The following is a 16,852-nucleotide window of genomic DNA, read 5'->3' as shown; positions in this document are numbered from 1 at the left end:
TGCTCAACAACCGCCCCGCAGGACCCCTCCCTCCCTGTAGTCCCCCCTCTCTCCTGCATCACCCCTCCCGTCGTCCGCCTTCCCTTCCAGCTCGCATCTCCCCTCTCCGGCAGCCGCACTTTCCGCAGCTCCTCCGCCCAAGCCCCCTCTCGCGGGCCAGCGGGTGGGAGCCTGCCGCCCGGAGCTGAGCCCGGGAGCGACCCCACCCGCCCTGGGGGCCCTGGAGCTCTCGCGGGCCCCGCCCCCGGCGGGTGGGCGGGGCGTGGCTGGGGGCGGGGTCGGCCCCGGGAAGGGGCCCCCAGGCCCCCGAGGCCCCCGAGCCAGCCTCCCGCGCCCCGCCGCCTCAGCCCGGACGCCAGCCCTGCCATGTCGTGGGCCGTGGTCTTCGGCCTCCTGGCCGCGCTGCTGTTGTTGCTGCTGCTGACCCGCCGGCGCACGCGGTGAGTGCGCCCAAGCCAGCCGGGTCCCGGCTCCCCCCGCGACCCGGCCGGCCCGCGCGGCCCCGAGCTAGACAAAGGGGCGTCTCCGCTCGGGCGCCCCCCCCCCCCCCCCGCCCCCCGGCTGCAGCCAGGGGGTCGCCGAGCCCGCTCAGGCCCGTGTCGGAGCCCCCCACCCCCGCTCCAGTTCCCCGGGCAGGGGGGGCGGTCACCTTCCCGCCGTCCCTTCCATCCCCCAGGCGAGCCTGGAGGTGGGGGTCCAGGTGCCCGGCAAGGGGACTTCTGCGCTCATCTCCCGCCCCGGGGAGGGGCCGGCCCCAAAGTTGGGGAGATGCGCGCGGGAAGGTGCGGGGACAGGGGTCCCAGAGGGCTGATGACCCACCGCACACACTAACAGGGCTGGACCGCAAGAAGCTCAGGCCTGGGCCAGAGCTCAGCGCCAGTACCTGAGAAGGGGTTTGAGTGAGAACCGGGGTGCAGAGTGGGTGTGTGGACACGCTCCGTGTGGCTCCCGGTGGAAGGAGCCGTCTCCTGCCCTTGACCCTCTGGCTGCGTCCTGCACCAGCTCCACGTCAGCCCCCAGCCCTGCTCTCAGCAGCCTGTGGGCAGTCTGTTCCTCACCCCATTACAACAGATGGCAGGGTTGAGGCCAGGAAGGCAGCGGCCCTGAAGGATGCGCTCTTACCGGGCCTGGAATCACCTTCCACAGGATTCCTCGACCCAGCGGAAGGGGCTGAGTAGTCTCCGTGTTTCCTAATGCCTGAGAAACTCACTCTGGGAAAGGGGGCTCCCTTCTGCTGAGGTCTATAGCCTGGGCAGAGTAGGAGAACCAAGTGTCTCAGCTTCCTAGTCCTAAGGATTCTCCTGCTCCTTTGACAATCTGCCATTTAGGAGAAAAGTAAAATTTAAATGGAGGAGACGGCAGTAAGTCTTTCTCTTTAAAAAATGTTTAAAAGATTAATTTGAATTGAACAAGGAATTACATTTGACTTAAGCATTTATCCCATTATAGATAAGACTGACGCCCTTCTAACTACCCTCCCAACAATTCGGTGCCTCTCCTGTTGATTAATTTGGGAGGAACCTTCCAGATCATTTTAAAAGTACGCCTTTTATTTTACATTGGTTTTATATTACAGGAAAGTTGTACAAAGAGTTCCCAGATACCCTTCACCAAATTCCAGCTATTGTTAATGGCTTATGTTATCGTGGTACAATCATTAAAGCTAAAAAAACCAACACTGGCCTGTTACGATTAGCCAGACTCCAAGCTTTATTTGAATTTCGTCTGTTTTTCCATTAATGTCTTCTTTCTGTGCCAGGATCTCATCCAGAGTACCTCGGTGCCTCTGGTTGTCATATCCCTTCAGCCTCCCTGCTTTCCTCATCCACGTAGACATTTGCCCGTAGATAACTCAGGGCAGTGAAAGTGTGTGTGTTTAAATCAGTATGTCTGAAGCTTGTAGAAATTTTCCGGAAACCTTTTAGTTTTGAACAGTGTGTTGGTTGAATTTCCAAACAATGATCTCACCGTAGTTTTCTTCAACCTCTAGACATCTTTCCAGGTGAAACTTAAAACATACATTCAATCATTTGCCTGGAAAAATGAAAAAGAAAAAAAGACCACAGATAAGTTTCCCTATGGATTATGAATAATTTTTCCTAAGTTGTCAGGCTTTTTGGAAATGCTGTAAAGAGTTGTTTTTGGACTGTACCTTTGCTGTTTCCCTCTAGATTTTCGTTTTGACATCTGTCCATGTAGTTCTATGGACTTCCCTGGTGGCTTAGCTGGTAAAGAATCCGCCTGCAATGCAGGAGACTTGGGTTCAATCCCTGGGTTGGAAAGATCCCCTGGAGAAGGGAAAGGCTACCACTCCAGTATTCTGGCCTGGAGAACTCCACAGACTGTATAGTCCATGGGGTTGCAAAGAGTTGGACACGACTGAGCGACTTTCACATGTAGCTCTATGGTGGGTATTAGGGTCAGTGACAGCTGGTGGGGAGCATTATGTAGACCATGGGGGGCAGTTGCTTGGACCCTTGGAAGGCCCCACAGGGACCCCAGTTAAGACCCCCAGTCTCATTTTCTTCTTCCAGCTCAGCAAGGGGGCACTCTTTTTACCCCTGTTTTACAGAGGAGGAAACTGAGACTCAGAGAGGCCACACACACAGTTCCAGATTTCCTGCTTCTCCTGTGGCACTTGCCTGGGACTCAGCAGCAGAACCCTCTCTAAACCTTGCCACAGTCCCCACCACTCCCTATTGCCCCTCCAACACACAACTTTTCTACTTATCGCTATGCTTGCTCTACTGTTTCTTTCTTTTTTTTAATTATGCTGAGAAACAATTCTATGAATCTGTGTCCATTGAAAAATGGGGAAACAAGCAAGAGCCAGACAGCCATGTGGTTTTTCTACACCCTGGAGGCAATGAGAGGGAAAAGTGGAAGAGGGTTAGTTGAACCCTTGGTGAGCAGCCAACAGCTTGCAAATGAGTCCTGGGGAAGGAATGGGTTAAGCAGTTTAAATAGAAGCTCAGGAGGTTCCAACTCAACTGGGCAGCAAACTGCCTCTCTGGTCCTCCATGAAGTCCTCCCCGAGGCCCTGAAGGAGTTGAGACTCCTGAGCAGAGAAGTCCGGCAATCCACCCACCCACGCTGCTCAGCTAAAGGAGCAGCCTCTGCTCTGGGCCATCCAGAACGCGGGCTGTGTGTCAGGCGCCTGACCTGCACTAGCTCCCTGAACCCTCTCTCAAGTCCGGGAGGCAGGTGCTGCTCATTGAGGACCAGCTCTGTGCCTGACTCATCCGTCTGAGACATACGCATTAAGTGCCTAGCATGTCCCAGACAGAGAAGGGAATGCAACCCGCTCCAGCATTCCCACTGTTCTCAGCACTAGGTCTACAAGAAGTGTCCACCTTCCGTACAGAGAGGATGGGATACATCAAGGGGCCCAAAGGGAGGTGATATCCAGACATGACTTCCTCCCTGATTCTCTCAAAGTTTCAAGGGGGAGAGAGGGACAGGACAGGATGTGGGATTGACGGCAGGGTCTGTGAGCAAAGAATGAGCAGGTTTTGAGGAACTCCTGTGGTGAGAATCAAGCCTCCCAGGAGGATCAGAAGAGCTGCTTCCATATCTGAACCAGGAAGGGCAGGCAGTGGTCCGCCAAGTGGGCTGAAGCTGCGGATGAGAGGGTCAGGCCCCCCAGGGCCTGGCAGTGCCTCAAATCAGTGAGAGTGTCAGTGGACGAGGCCAGAGACCGCAGACCCCAAAATAGAGCCTCCTCCGCCCCGCTGGCCTCTGGCTGAGTCACCCTGGAATGTGACTGGGGCCCAGGTTGGATTCCAAGCCTGTGGGCTGAAGGAGCTGCTGGCACTTCAAGGGTCAGACGCCGGGGCCCCCAGCTTCCTGCCTTTGTCTGCGCCTCCTCGGGACTTCTCTGGGGAAAGATGAGTGATGCCAGCAATAACAGTGGGCCCGCTGCGGAGCTCCAGCAAAGCCGGAGTGAAAGGCATGGAAAGGAAGCGCCACCCACACCCCAAAAGATGTCGGGCGGAAACCTCCTCCTGCATCTGGGCAGGTCGCTGAAACCTCTCTGTGTCTCAGTCTCCTCACTGGAAAAGTGGGGGTCCATGTGGCCACTTGGGGCGACTTGGGGCCAGGGTCTCATGAAGACTGCCTGGATTAGAGACCTAGACCCTCCACGGTGGGCCCTCGGGCAAATGGCTTAGCCCTTTCTGGGCCTCAGTTTCATCTGCTGTAAAATGGGCTCGATAGGAATACTTCCTTCTGCAAGTGATACTGGAAGGTTGTTGCTGAACCACGAAGATTCTTGACCTCCGGAGGAGAAGAGTTCAATCCGGGGCCAGAGACGAGGCTTGATCGCTCAGACCTTTTGTGCAATAAAGTTTTATTAAAGCACCCAGCAAAAAAATAAATAAATAAATAAATAAATAAAGCACCCAGCAATTAGACCGATTGTGGAATGCAGCATCGGAATGAGCCCAGGACAGGAAGGCATTGTCTTGAGGGTCAAATGGCAGACTCAAGGCTTTTGGAGTCAGCAGAAGTAGGCTCACATAGATTATCAGGCCCATCTGAAAAATACAAAGGCAGAGCATAGAAAGTAAAGACATAAAATGACGTCACTTAGTTCTGGTCAAGGTACCACCTTTTAACTCGAGTGTGATGCACCCACGAATCAATTCCTGGCGCTTTGACAACGGTGGGAAAGAAAGAATAACCTGGTAAGGGCCTTCCCAGAGAGGCCTGAGAGATTGGCCCCCAGATCCCAATGTTTTTATCAGGACCTCGGTTCTTGGCTCAAACAGAGGCTTGCTTGACTCAGAGGCTGGGTCAGGAGCCATCTCCTGGAGTTCAGTTAGTGCCTGCTGAAAAGCTGAGAGCTGAGTTACATAATTAGTTAATTCTAAGGCTTTAGGAAAACTTTTCCATTGAGCATTTTCAGGAATTACTAATCATCCATCCTTGGACTGTAACCATCCTTTATCAGTCATCTTTGCTCCTCTTTTCTCATATCTTTCTAATTCTTCCTCACAGTATTGTGGTTTTTCCTGTTCACAGCACCTGTCCAGATCAAAGGCATCTGCAGTGAGGGGTTTCGTAAAGTGCCACTTTTCTGGCTTGACAATCAGCCAGCTGATTACCTTCAGCTTCTTTATTCCTGCTCCTGCTGTGCCCTTTGTAATGCATAACAGCTACTTCTTTAGGACAATATATAGCAGTTAAAAGTCTCTGGATCTCTCTGAAATGCTTAATAGGTTCTCCTGTTGCTGTTTTCAACTTTCTTTCCATATTGCAGCATGAGCACGTAAAATCAAATAAGCATACTTAGAATCAGTGTAGATATTTACTTGCTGCCCTTTGCTTAACTCTAGAGCTCGGGTCAGAGCCACAAGCTCTGCTAACTGAGCGCTGGTTCCCTGGGGGAGAGATTTTGCTTCTAAAACTTGTTCAGCCATCACCACGGCGTAACCTGCTTTACGCTTCCCCTCCCGAACAAAAGAACTGGCATCTGTAAATATTTCCATGTCAGGATTGTCTAATGGGGTATCCATTAGATCTTCTCAAGCTGCATAAAGTTAGAAATTGGGAACAGTCGTGATCAGGTGTTTCATTTTCCTTCTCAGGAAGCAAAGTGGCAGGATTTATATTTCCACAAACTTTAAGCTTATTTACTGGTCCTTCTAACAACAATGACTGATATTTAAGAAGCCTACTGTCTGTATCATCCAAGTATTAACCTTAGAATTTAAGATTCCACTCCCATTATGAGAAGTCAATACAGTAAGATTTCATCCATGAATTATTTTTAAAGCCTCAGGTGTTAATAAAGCTGTTGCCCCAATTACCCTTAGACAGTGTGGTCACACACGTGAAATTATGTCTAATTATCTGCTTAGATAAGCAATAGGTTGCAGTTGAGGCCCTTGAGGATGGGTCAAAACTCCCAAGGCCATACCTTTTCTTTCAGTGACAAACAAATTAAATTCTGACCCTTTGGGCAAGCTCAAAGCGGGAGCTTGCAGGAAAGCAGTCTGAAGAACCTTAAAAGCCTTTTGAGTATCTGGAGACCAAACCAGTTTGTCGGTTTGGGCCTGCTGAGTCTCAGCTATAAGTTTATATAAAGGTCGGGCAAGTTCCCCATAACCCGGAATCCAAACGCGACAGTAGCCTGTGATTCCCCAAAACCCTCTCAGTTGTCTTAAAGTCATAGGTAGGGGATAATTTAGTAAAGGTTTAATTCTCTCGGGGCCTATGGCGCTAGTCCCTTCTGATATGATTAGGCCCAGATATTGACAAAGCTGAGCCTTTTCTCTTGATGCCTTGTAACTGCAGCCTGCCAGGAAGTTTAAGAAATCTTCTGAGGCTTGTGAGCAAGCTTCCTCTGTCTCAGCACAGAGCAGAATATCATCTGCATATTGTAGTACCACTGCTTCAGAGCCTCTCATCAACCTGCCTAGGAATTGACTCTCTCAATACCAGTGAGCCTGAGGGCCCATCAGGCATCAGCCATTATTACCAAGCAAGGAAACCTTTGGAAAATTCATGCTGTTGTTGTTTAGTTGTTCAGTTGCATCTGAATGTTTTGTAACCACATGGACTGGAGCCCACCAGGACCCTCTGTTCATGGGATTTTCCAGGCAAGAACACCGGAGCGGGCTGCCATTTCCTTCTTCAGGGGATCTTCCCAGCCCAGGGATGAAACCTGCGTCTCCTGCACTGGCAGACGGGTTCTGTACCACTGAGCCCCCAGGGAAGACCCCTTGCAGAATGCATAGGACCTGCCATATAGCTGATGCTCAAGAAATGGCACCCAAGAGCCATGTTGGTCCTGCTTCTCAGACCCACTCCAGCTGCCCTCCGGTTGCCAGGTGCCAGGCACTGTTCTGTAACCCCCTTCATCTTCGTCACAGCTCGATGTGGGCAGTAGTGTCAACACTCCTATTTTACAGACGAGGAAGTGGGCAGGGAGAAGCAAAGTCTCGTGGCCAGCAAGAAGCACCTCTGGTTGGAAGCCAGGAGGTGTGGTGCTCAAGTCGGGCCCCTGACCTGTCCCGTCCCCTCCAAACCCCCACTCTGGTGCAAAAGTCTCCACTCCTGTGTCCCGTCCTTGGGTCCTGACCTGGGCTGGGCGGGGCTGGTGCACACTGGGCTCCTCCCACCTGTGCTCTGCCATCCCGGAAATGGAGCCTTCAGGAGAAGCTGGCTCCCAGAGAGATGAGGGGCGCACAGAAGGGTCCTGGCCTCTCCTCCGCACCCCCTTGGAGTCCCAGAGCTGCACCTTTGCGAGTCTGCTCAGTGAGGGGCTCAGGGGCAGGGTGGGGTGGGGAGAGGAGGTGGTGGGTGGGGAGGTGCTTCCTGCTGCCCTGCACCCTCACCCCTGCTGGGGCTTCCAAACTGCCCAGACTCCAATCCTCCAGTCTAGCCAGTCTGTCCATCCACCACCTGTCTCCCCGTTCGGGTTATGTTGGGGGACAGTCAGACTGAGGAGGCAAGAGGCCACGGTGGAGGAAGGTAGACCGGGATGGGGAAAAGGATGAAGGGAAGGTGGTCCCCCCTGGTCTGCTGGGCATGGCACCAAAGCCCCTGTCCTGGGAGCCAGGGAGTCGGATGCCAGGCCTGGCTCGTGAAGGACCGCAGCCTCCACTCCCACCTGTGTTGATTTAGTCTCCTGACTCGTCTTCCTCCTGCCTCTTGCTCTTGCAGCCTTCTCGCAGGGAGTGGGGTGTGTTGCGTGGCGTGCACCGTCTTAGTATCTTAGTTCCCCGACCAGGGACTGAACCTGTGTCCTATGCAGTGAAAGTGCAGAGTCCTAACCACTGGACAGTCAGGGAGTTCCCTCTTGCAACCTTTTAAAAGCATAATCACATTACTTCTAAATCCTATTTCAAACCCTCCAGAGGGTCCCCATCACACTTGAAATAAAAGCCAGACTCTCCTTGGCCACTGGCCCTTCTGGTCACAGGTGGTCTCCAGCCTTTCAGCTCCACAGTCTTCTCCACACCAGCCACATGGGCTCCTGCTGGCTTGAGCGCCTCACCGTGTGTGCTCCCACCCCAGGGCCTTTGCACTTGCTGTCCCCTCTGCCTATAAAGTTCACCCCTCTTTCTTCAGGTTTCTGGTCACCTGGCACCTCCCTGGAGAGACCCTCCCTGACCACCATCTGTGAACTAGCCCTCTCACTGCGTCATAGCACCTTCCTTTTTTCTTTAGTGACATACAGTTCATCTACTATAAAATTCAGTCTTCAAAACATATAACGAATCATATGTTTTCAGTATCGTTTTTAGCAGAGGTTTTTAGTACCGTCACCGGTGGTGTAGCCATCATCGCTATCTAACTCCAGAGTATTTTCATCTCTCCAAAAAGAAACCTAGTCCCCATGAGCTGTCCCTCTGCATTCCCCTCTCCCCTCAGACCCTGGAGACCACAAATCTACCTTCCCTCTCCATTGGTTTGCCTTTTCTGGACAATTCCATGGAAATAGACACACACACTGCGTGGCCTTTTGTGTCTGGCTTCTTTTGCTCAGCGTGGTGGTCGCGAGCTGATTCCACACTGTGGCAGGAATCCGGACTCCCCTCCTTTTCATGACCGCATAATGTTCCATGGCGTGAATACACCAGGTTGTGTTCATCCATTCATCAGTCAGTGGGCATTTGGGTTGCCTCCACTTTGGGGCTGTTATGATGAATGTTACTATGGAACAATAGTGTGTGTCTCGATGTGTGAGCATGTGTTTTCAGTTCTGCGGGATCTCTTGCTGGATCATATAGTCACTCTTCCTTTCTAGAAGCTGCCAGTTTAGTTTCTGGAGCAGCCGCACCATTGTGCATTCCCACCAGAAATGTATGAGGATTCCATCTCTCCACATTCTTGCCAGCCCTTATTTTCCTTTGTTTTGTTTTGTTTTTTTATAATTGTGGCCATGTTAGTGGGTTTGAAGTGGTACTGCGTGTTGTTTTGATTTGCATTTCCCCGGTGATTCATGATGTGGGGCATTTTCTTCATGTGCTTACTGACCATTTGTGTATCTTCCTTGGAGAACTGTCTATTCAGACTCCTCTGTGTGTTTTTAAATTGGGTTATTCGTTTTGTTCATTGCCATGCTCTCCAACCTCATCCGCTCTTGGTGGGCATGCCAGGAAGTATGAGATGGCCAGGACCCTGGTCCTTGCTGGCTCAGACAGAAAGCTCTGTATCCTTACACACCTGCAGGGAGATGACCACCTTGCTTGGACCCCCTGATACGTACCAACATCAGCTGGTCCCCCAGCTCCTGCTCTCAGCCCCCTGTGGTCCATTCCCTACTCAGCAGTAAAAGGAATCTTGTAAAAACCTGAGCCAAATCCTGTCCCTCGTCTGCTCCAAACTCGCCTGGCTCCCACCTCACTCAGGGAAAAAGCTAAAGACCCTAGAGTTGCCTCCAAGACCCCATGTGGTCTGGCCTCTGTTACCACTCTGGCTCAACTTCCGCTATTTCTTGTTTCTGCCAATCCAGCCACACTGGCCCCCTCCCTGTTCTTTGAACACACCAGGCCTGATCCAACCTCAGGGCCGTTGGACTTGCGCTGTGTGCCTGGGAGCTCTCCTTTTAGCCATCCGTGTGTCTCCCTCCCTCTCCGCCTTCAGGTCTCTGATCAAATGTCTCCTCAGGGAAGCCTTGCTGTTGTCGTTCAGCCACTAAGTCATGTCCTACTCTTTGTGACCCCATGGACTGCAGCGCGCCAGGCTTCCCAAGGTCTCAGCCCATGCCCTGCACTCTTTATCTTCTTTCTGGCTTTGTCCAATGGTGACAAGTGCTGTGACTTCTGCAGGCGACCTGGTGAGCCTCCCCTGGACCTGGGCAGTATCCCCTGGCTGGGCCACGCCTTGGAGTTTGGAAAAGATGCTGCTGGCTTCCTCACTAGGATGAAGGAGAAGCATGGTGACATCTTTACTGTAAGTGCCTCTTGGGAAGGAAGGGGATGAGCAACTGGACCTAGTAAACCTGCTGTTTACTGATTTCTTCAATATCCACCCATACACTAACTGTCCAGCGGCCCAGCCAACTTTCTGTACGCCTATCCAACTGTACGTCCAACACTTATCTAACACACATCCTTTCATTACCCCTCCAGCATATTCCCAACACCCAGCTATGCATTCACAATCTATCAAATACATGTCCATTCATCTAACTGACCTCCATCCATTCATTCAACTTTCATCTATCACATATCCACCCATCCGTCTAACATCTTACCCTTCTGCCTCTCTGCCCAGTATCTAAGCAGCCTTCTTCCGTCTTAGTGTCTATCTAGTATTCATTCGTATATTCCATTTCCATCAAACCTCTATCCACCTTTCTAAATATCTATCCATTATCTGTCTATTCATTTATTTATCATCCAATCTTCCATCTGTCTACCCAAATTTATCTAGTATTCTTCCACTCATGGACCTAGCATCCATCCACCCTTCATCCACAGATTCAATTTCCACCAGCTTCCATTCTTCTGTTTACCTGCCCATGTTGCCATTCATCTGCCACTACCACCCAGTATTCGATTATCCATCCTTTCAACATACAGTGTCTGTCCACTTCATACACATCTGTTTATATGTCTCTGCATCCATCACTTCAACATCCAAACAGTCACCACTGATCCATCCACTTCCATGTATCCTTCTAACTTTCATCTATCCAACATTCACCTTTCAACCTGTTGACCCAGTGTCCACTTAGCATCCTGCCATCCGTGTACCCAACATTCATTCATACGTTTAGTTTGCAACCAACTTGTGGCCACCCGTCCATCCATCTTTCCATCCAATGTCTATTCAGTGATCTGTCCTTCCACTTATCCACCCAGCTAACTATCCACCCAGTAGCATTTTTTTCTTGGGTTTTGGGCCTGCATTTCGTAAGAATTTGATTAGCATGACAAACGGACTGCATTTTGAAAACAGGGCCAAGACAGTGGGTAGTTACAGTTGTGTGACACCCTCCACTGACATTTGAGGGGAAATACCCTTACCTTGGTTGACTACAGGATCACAGTTCTCCAGTGCTGTTTCCTTCCCATCTTGAGTAGTGTGTTATATACAGAATTCAGCCTCCCAAAGAAGTAGATAGTGCTTTCACATCCACTAGCATTTACCCAACAAGATCCTTCCTTCCTTCCATACACACACACACACACACACACACACACACATACACACACACACACACCCGTAATGTGCCCACTAGCATTTATGCACCAGCATTCTTTAATCCATCCATCCCTCCATTTATTCATCCACCCAGTTCATCCATCCATCCATCCATCAGTCCTTCTGTCCTTCCATCCATTAACCCATTCATCCATCCAGACATTTACCAACATGAACCTATAATGTATCCACCAGCATTTATCTACCAACATCCATCCATCCATCCATCCATCGTTCCATCCATCCACCTGTGATGCACAGATGTCCATCTGCTGCCTTCCGTGGACAGACTGTCTCCTGGCTGCTGAAGATACAACAACCAAGACCACCATGGCCGATGCTTACAAGTGAGGCGGTTAAGAGCATAAACTTGAGTGCAAAAAAATGCTGAATCCCAGTCCCAGCTCTGCCACTGCGCAGCTATGTCATCTTGGGCACAGTTTGTGCCCTCTAAGCCTCACGTGTCAGCTCTAAGTGGGTAAATGATGGTCTCTGCCTCCCAGGGTGGTCGTGACAGGTAGATGAGGGGACATTGTCTGTAACGTACTTGGTGGGGCCAGCGCCTGGCGCAGGGAAGCCCTCGACCCCTGAGACCCCATGTTGTGCATGGCTGTGCTCCTCACCCCATGCCTGCCCGCTCCGCAGGTGCTGGTGGGCGGCCGGCATGTCACGGTCCTCCTGGATCCCCACTCCTACGACGCGGTGGTGTGGGAGCCCCGCAGCAAGCTGGACTTCCACGCCTACGCCGTCTTCCTCATGGAGAGGATTTTCGACGTGCAGCTTCCGCATTATAACCCCGGTGATGAAAAGTCCAAGATGAAACCGTGAGTGGCCGCAGATAGCACCCGATGGGTGGGCCAGGGTGGGCAGTCAGCTTCTACCTGTGTGGTTCAAGTCTTGCGTGGGCTGAACCGGTCTCCACAACAGGTGTTCAGTAAAGACATTTTGTTTTGGACGTCCCTGGCGGTCCAGTGGTTAAGACTCCTTGCCAGAATGCAGGGGACATGGGTTCAGTCCCTGGTTGGGGAAGATCCCACATGCCTTGTGGTGTGACCAAAAGAAAAAAAAGATGTTTTGCTTTGAGAAAACAAAAACAAAGCAAAAAACAAATGAAGGGAATTGAAGAAGAATTCTTTCCTTTTCAAGAGGCAGGGCTGATTTTTAGTAGAAGACTGGGGTTGGTGTCAGCCAGACATGGATTCAAATCCGAGCTTTCCCACTGCTTATCTTTGTGACTTTGGGCACGTCACCCACCCTCTCTGAACCTCTGTTTCTACATCTGTCAAATGGAGGTTGTAGGGTGATTAATGTTTTTGAGTCCATACTCTGTGCTGGGCATCATATGATCTCATGAGTCTTCCTAGCAATTCTGAAGGGTAACTTACGGCCCCATTTTATAGATGAGGACACGGGGTTCAGAGAAGAGAAGTGACTTGCCTGAGGTCACACAGCAAGTCCCGAAACATAAAAGATATTCACATCAACAAAAGGACCTCTGAGCACACCTACTGTCTTCACTCACATGCTGGTCATCGTCTTAGATTCACAGGCACAGAATGACATCAACTTCCCTTTGAAAGTGAAAGTGAAGTCGCTCAGTCATGTCCGACTCTTTGCAACCCCAAGGACTATAGCCCACCAGGCTCCTCCATCCATGGGATTTTCCAGGCAAGAGTACTGGAGTGGGTTGCCATTTCCTTCTGCAGGGGATCTTCCTGACCCAGGGATTGAACCCAGATCTCCCACATTACAGGCAGACACTTTGCCATCTGAGCCACCAGGGAAGTCTGGTGGCTTCCCTTTGAAGACACCTGCCAAATGCCAGGTGTTTTGATAGGCCCATGTTCATATCTGTGCAACAGCCCTAGAGGTAGGTATTTTTTTATCCATATTTTACAGATGAGGAAACTGAGGGTCAGAGAAATGACGTAACATACCCAAGGTCAACTACTAGCAAGTGGCAGAGCTGGGGTTTGAACCCAGGTCTGCAGTCTCCATAGCCCATTCTCCTCCCCATGAGATACTGAGGAGATAAGACTGCATCCGCACCTAAAGAGTGCATGTGGCCTGACAGTCGTCTTTAGAAAGAGTCACCCCCTGGAGTCAGGTAAAGCATCTAGGGGTCTGGGTTTTGCAGGACTGCTAAAGCTGAGGAGAGGCCGGCATCATACGGTGAATATTGACGAGAGGCAGGACTCAGTCTGACCTTGGCTTTGTGGAGCAGATTTTAGGAGTATTCCTGAGCCTGAGTGTCCTGCATCCTGCTATTCCAACAGTCCCATTAGCAACAAGAGTCCACAGTTAGTTCACTGCATCCTGTCCCCCGACCCAGGGAAGATCCCAGTTTCCTCCAGCGTCTGCTCCCAGGAGCTTCTGGGCTTTTCTCACAAGCTGGCATCAGGTCCTCTGGGCATGGCTGCTGCATCTTTTGATGACCACAGCCCCCATTGAGGACTCAACACTTGGAGCAGATTGATCAGTGTTGATCACTGAGCCAGCTCCCAGGGGCCGAGCGCTGTGTTAAGCCCTTTAACATATTGTCTCACGTGGGTCATGTCTACTGTTTTTCCAGTAATGAAACATCCAAAAGCCTTTAGTATCTGGAAGTTCACAAAACCCCCCTGGAAGTTTTCCCATCTTGAATTCTCAAAAAAACCGGGGGCTTGCTCAATCTAAAGGGATCGATCCTATTTCCAAACAGCAGGGGGCGACAGAGAGCCAGAGCACCTGATGGTGACTCTAGTGCGGTTTTTTTGTTGCCTCCAAGGGGCCCTGCTGAACATTGGCTCAGCTCCACCTTCTGGACTCGTCACTTGATGCAGTGGTGCCCTTTGTGGTCTAGGTTCTTGCAGACTGTGGAGGGGCCTTAAACTTAGATAGAAGATCCCATCTTTCCCAGCTTCTAATCATATGCTCAGTCATGGCTCAATGTTGAAAGTTAGGAGGTTCAGTACAGAGAGGCTTCTAGCTTCAGCCACACATTCTCCCAGAGCTGGTCCTCTCCGTGGAATCCTGGGTACTTAAATAATGAGACCAGATCACCAGCCATATTCCCTTACTCTGCATGTAGCCTTCACTCGGAGTCATGTCTTATCAGCAGTCCTTGGTTGGGGACACTTTATCCAAACAGCTCTCCCTAACTTTGAATCTCAAGGAGAAATGGTTGGTGTCTTAGTTATACCTCTTCTGTAAGTCTGTGGGTTCCTTATCTAAGCAGGGACGAGCATCATGGTTAAGCATTCAGACTCTGGAGTTGGGCAAATCAGGGTTTCAGTCTCAGCTGTGTGACTCACTGTCTGGGTGACCTTTGGGCAAGTTACTGTCTTCTCTGTCCCTCAGTCTCCCCATCTGTAAAATGGGTAACATAATAGTAGCTGCTATCCGTAGTGTGGTCAAAAGATGAAATGAGATCGTTGTACTTGGCACAACAAATAGTAACTGTTGCCATTGTTGACAGTGATAGAAATAATAATATCATTCTGTTTAAGCTGGTCATCCAAAGAGGAACAGGAGCCCTCGGACTCTGAGGTCTGGGGATGGAGGTGCTTGTGTGCATATATATATATATTTTTTTTTTTTTTTGGAAGCCACACTCTCACTCCTTTGTTCCTCGCCCCAGGACTCTCCTCCACAAAGAACTGCAGGCGCTCACGGATGCCATGTATACCAACCTCCGAACTGTCCTGCTGGGTGACACCACGGAAGCGGGCAGTGGCTGGCATGAGATGGGGCTCCTCGAGTTCTCCTACAGCTTCCTGCTCAGGTGAGCCCAGCACTCTGGACCGCCGTGAATAGTGGCCAAGGGGACCAAGAGGACTTTATGGGTGCAGAAGCAGTTTTGGGATGCTCCAAAGCCAAGGCTGCAAGATGACATTTTGTACCTGGGACTCCGAGTGGTCACCTGGTCCTCCGCCTATGGGCCATAAAGGAGACACAGGCCAGGAAAGGGGCCTTGCTGGTCACCCAGATGCTTGGCAAAGAGGGCCAGTGTGACTGGAGCCTAATGAGCTGAGGAGATGGGGCAGGGCAGTGAGGATGAAGTTGGCAGAAACCAGGTCTCACAGAACCTCAAAGCCATGGAATTTATTCTAAGTAAGATGAGTGACATTGGGTGTGTAAGCAGGGGATGTGACACTATTGGACTTTGAATTGTTTTTTTGAGTATTTATTATTTCTCTGGCTGTGTTGGGTCTTAGTGGTGCACGTGGGACCTTCATTGCTTCCTGAAGGATCTTCATTGTGATGTGCAGGCTCAGTAGCCCCATGGCATGTCAGATCTTCGTTCCCCACCCAGGGAGCAAACCTGTGTCCCCTGCATTGGAAGGCGGGTTCTTAACCACTGGACCACCAGTGAAGTCCTGGGCTTAGAGTTTTAAAAGCTGTCTTTGTCTGCCAGATGGAGACTGGACCATGGTTCGGGTGGGTGACAAAAGAGAGGCAAGGGGACCTGTTAGAAGGCTGTTGTAGTTGCCCAGGTGAGAGAGGATGGTGCCCGGGACCGGGATGTGGGGAGAATTGGGGCCGCTTTGGGCTTCCCTGCTAGCTCAGCTGGTAAAAGATCTGCCTGCAACGCAGGAGACCCCGGTTCAATTCCCGGGTCAAGAAGATCCCCTGGAGAAGGGATAGGCTACCCACTCCAGTATTCTTGGGCTTCCCTGGTGGCTCAGCTGGTAAAGAATCCACCTGCAATGTGGGAGACCTGGGTTGGGAAGATCCCCTGGAGAAGGGAAAGGCTACCCACTCCAGTATCCTGGCCTGGAGAATGCTAGGGACTGTATAGTCCATGGGGTCGCAAAGAGTTGGACATGACTGAGCAACTTTCACTTTCACTTCACTCTGGGGGATGCGGTTGATGGGACCTGTTGAAGGACTTGATGGCCTGGTAGATGGGGGAACATGGCCACAGGCAGTGAGGGAAAGAGATTCAGTCAGGACAGCTCGTTGATTTTTGGTGGCACCATTAATGACCAGCACCTCATAAAAGCAAGACATTTCAACTGCTCGAAAAAATTACAGCGACACAGTTTCAGAATAAAGGACAGGCACTTGCTGACACATATGAGTACCCTGGGACATTTATGACACATGTATGTACATGTAGGCTCAATGGGTGCTAATACGTTTAATCCGCACAATAGCTCTATGAAGCAGGTACCTCACAAACCCCACTTGATGGATGAGAAAACCAAGGCCTGGAGAGCCTAAGTCATTTGCCCAGAGTCTCACGGCTGGGACCCTGGGAGGGCTGGCTGCAGAGCCTACACCCTCAAGCACGACCCTTGCTGGGTTCACTTTTTCTCACTTCATCCTGGACTGGTGCAGACACCTTCAAGGGCTGTGACTGGTCTGGGTGAGGCTGGTCCGGTCCACCCTGTCATCGTATGGTGGGGAGACTGAGGTCCAGAGAGGGGCCCGCCAGCAAGATCACAGTGGGGAGCCCCAAGATCTCCTGGTTCCTGCCATCCTGTATGCTTGTGAGGGCAGGGAAGTCAGAGGAGAAGCCGAGGCTCTGGGGGAGGTAGGGGCCGCGTGGTGGCAGCTGGGTCCGTTTAGGTCCGCGCTGAGAGCAGGCTCAGCGCCAGGGGCAGGTGTCAGTGGATTCCCGTGTCTTCAAGGCCTGAGCCCTGGCTGCAGCTCCTGCCTCCCGACTTGGCAGCAGCCTCCGGCCTTTTCATCGCCATCTGTGGCCCCT

At 51.3% G+C, this 16,852-nt stretch overlaps 1 protein-coding gene across 1 annotated transcript in view; it reads left to right on the top strand.

The window, feature by feature from the left end:
• Positions 1 to 319: 319 nt before the first annotated feature.
• Positions 320 to 16,852, top strand: part of PTGIS (prostaglandin I2 synthase) — a 46,324-nt gene continuing 29,791 nt past the window's right edge. The window contains exons 1-4 of the mRNA XM_061127460.1: positions 320 to 440; positions 9,780 to 9,903; positions 11,806 to 11,984; positions 14,780 to 14,923. Of these exons, the coding sequence (XP_060983443.1) occupies positions 367 to 440; positions 9,780 to 9,903; positions 11,806 to 11,984; positions 14,780 to 14,923 (521 nt within the window). The 5' untranslated portion in view covers positions 320 to 366. The remainder of the gene's footprint in view (positions 441 to 9,779; positions 9,904 to 11,805; positions 11,985 to 14,779; positions 14,924 to 16,852) is intronic.

Source organism: Dama dama, chromosome 23 (genome assembly GCF_033118175.1).
Source record: "Dama dama isolate Ldn47 chromosome 23, ASM3311817v1, whole genome shotgun sequence".
In the NCBI taxonomy this organism is placed as follows: Eukaryota; Metazoa; Chordata; class Mammalia; order Artiodactyla; family Cervidae; genus Dama; species Dama dama.
This window is presented reverse-complemented; position numbering and strand designations above follow the sequence as displayed.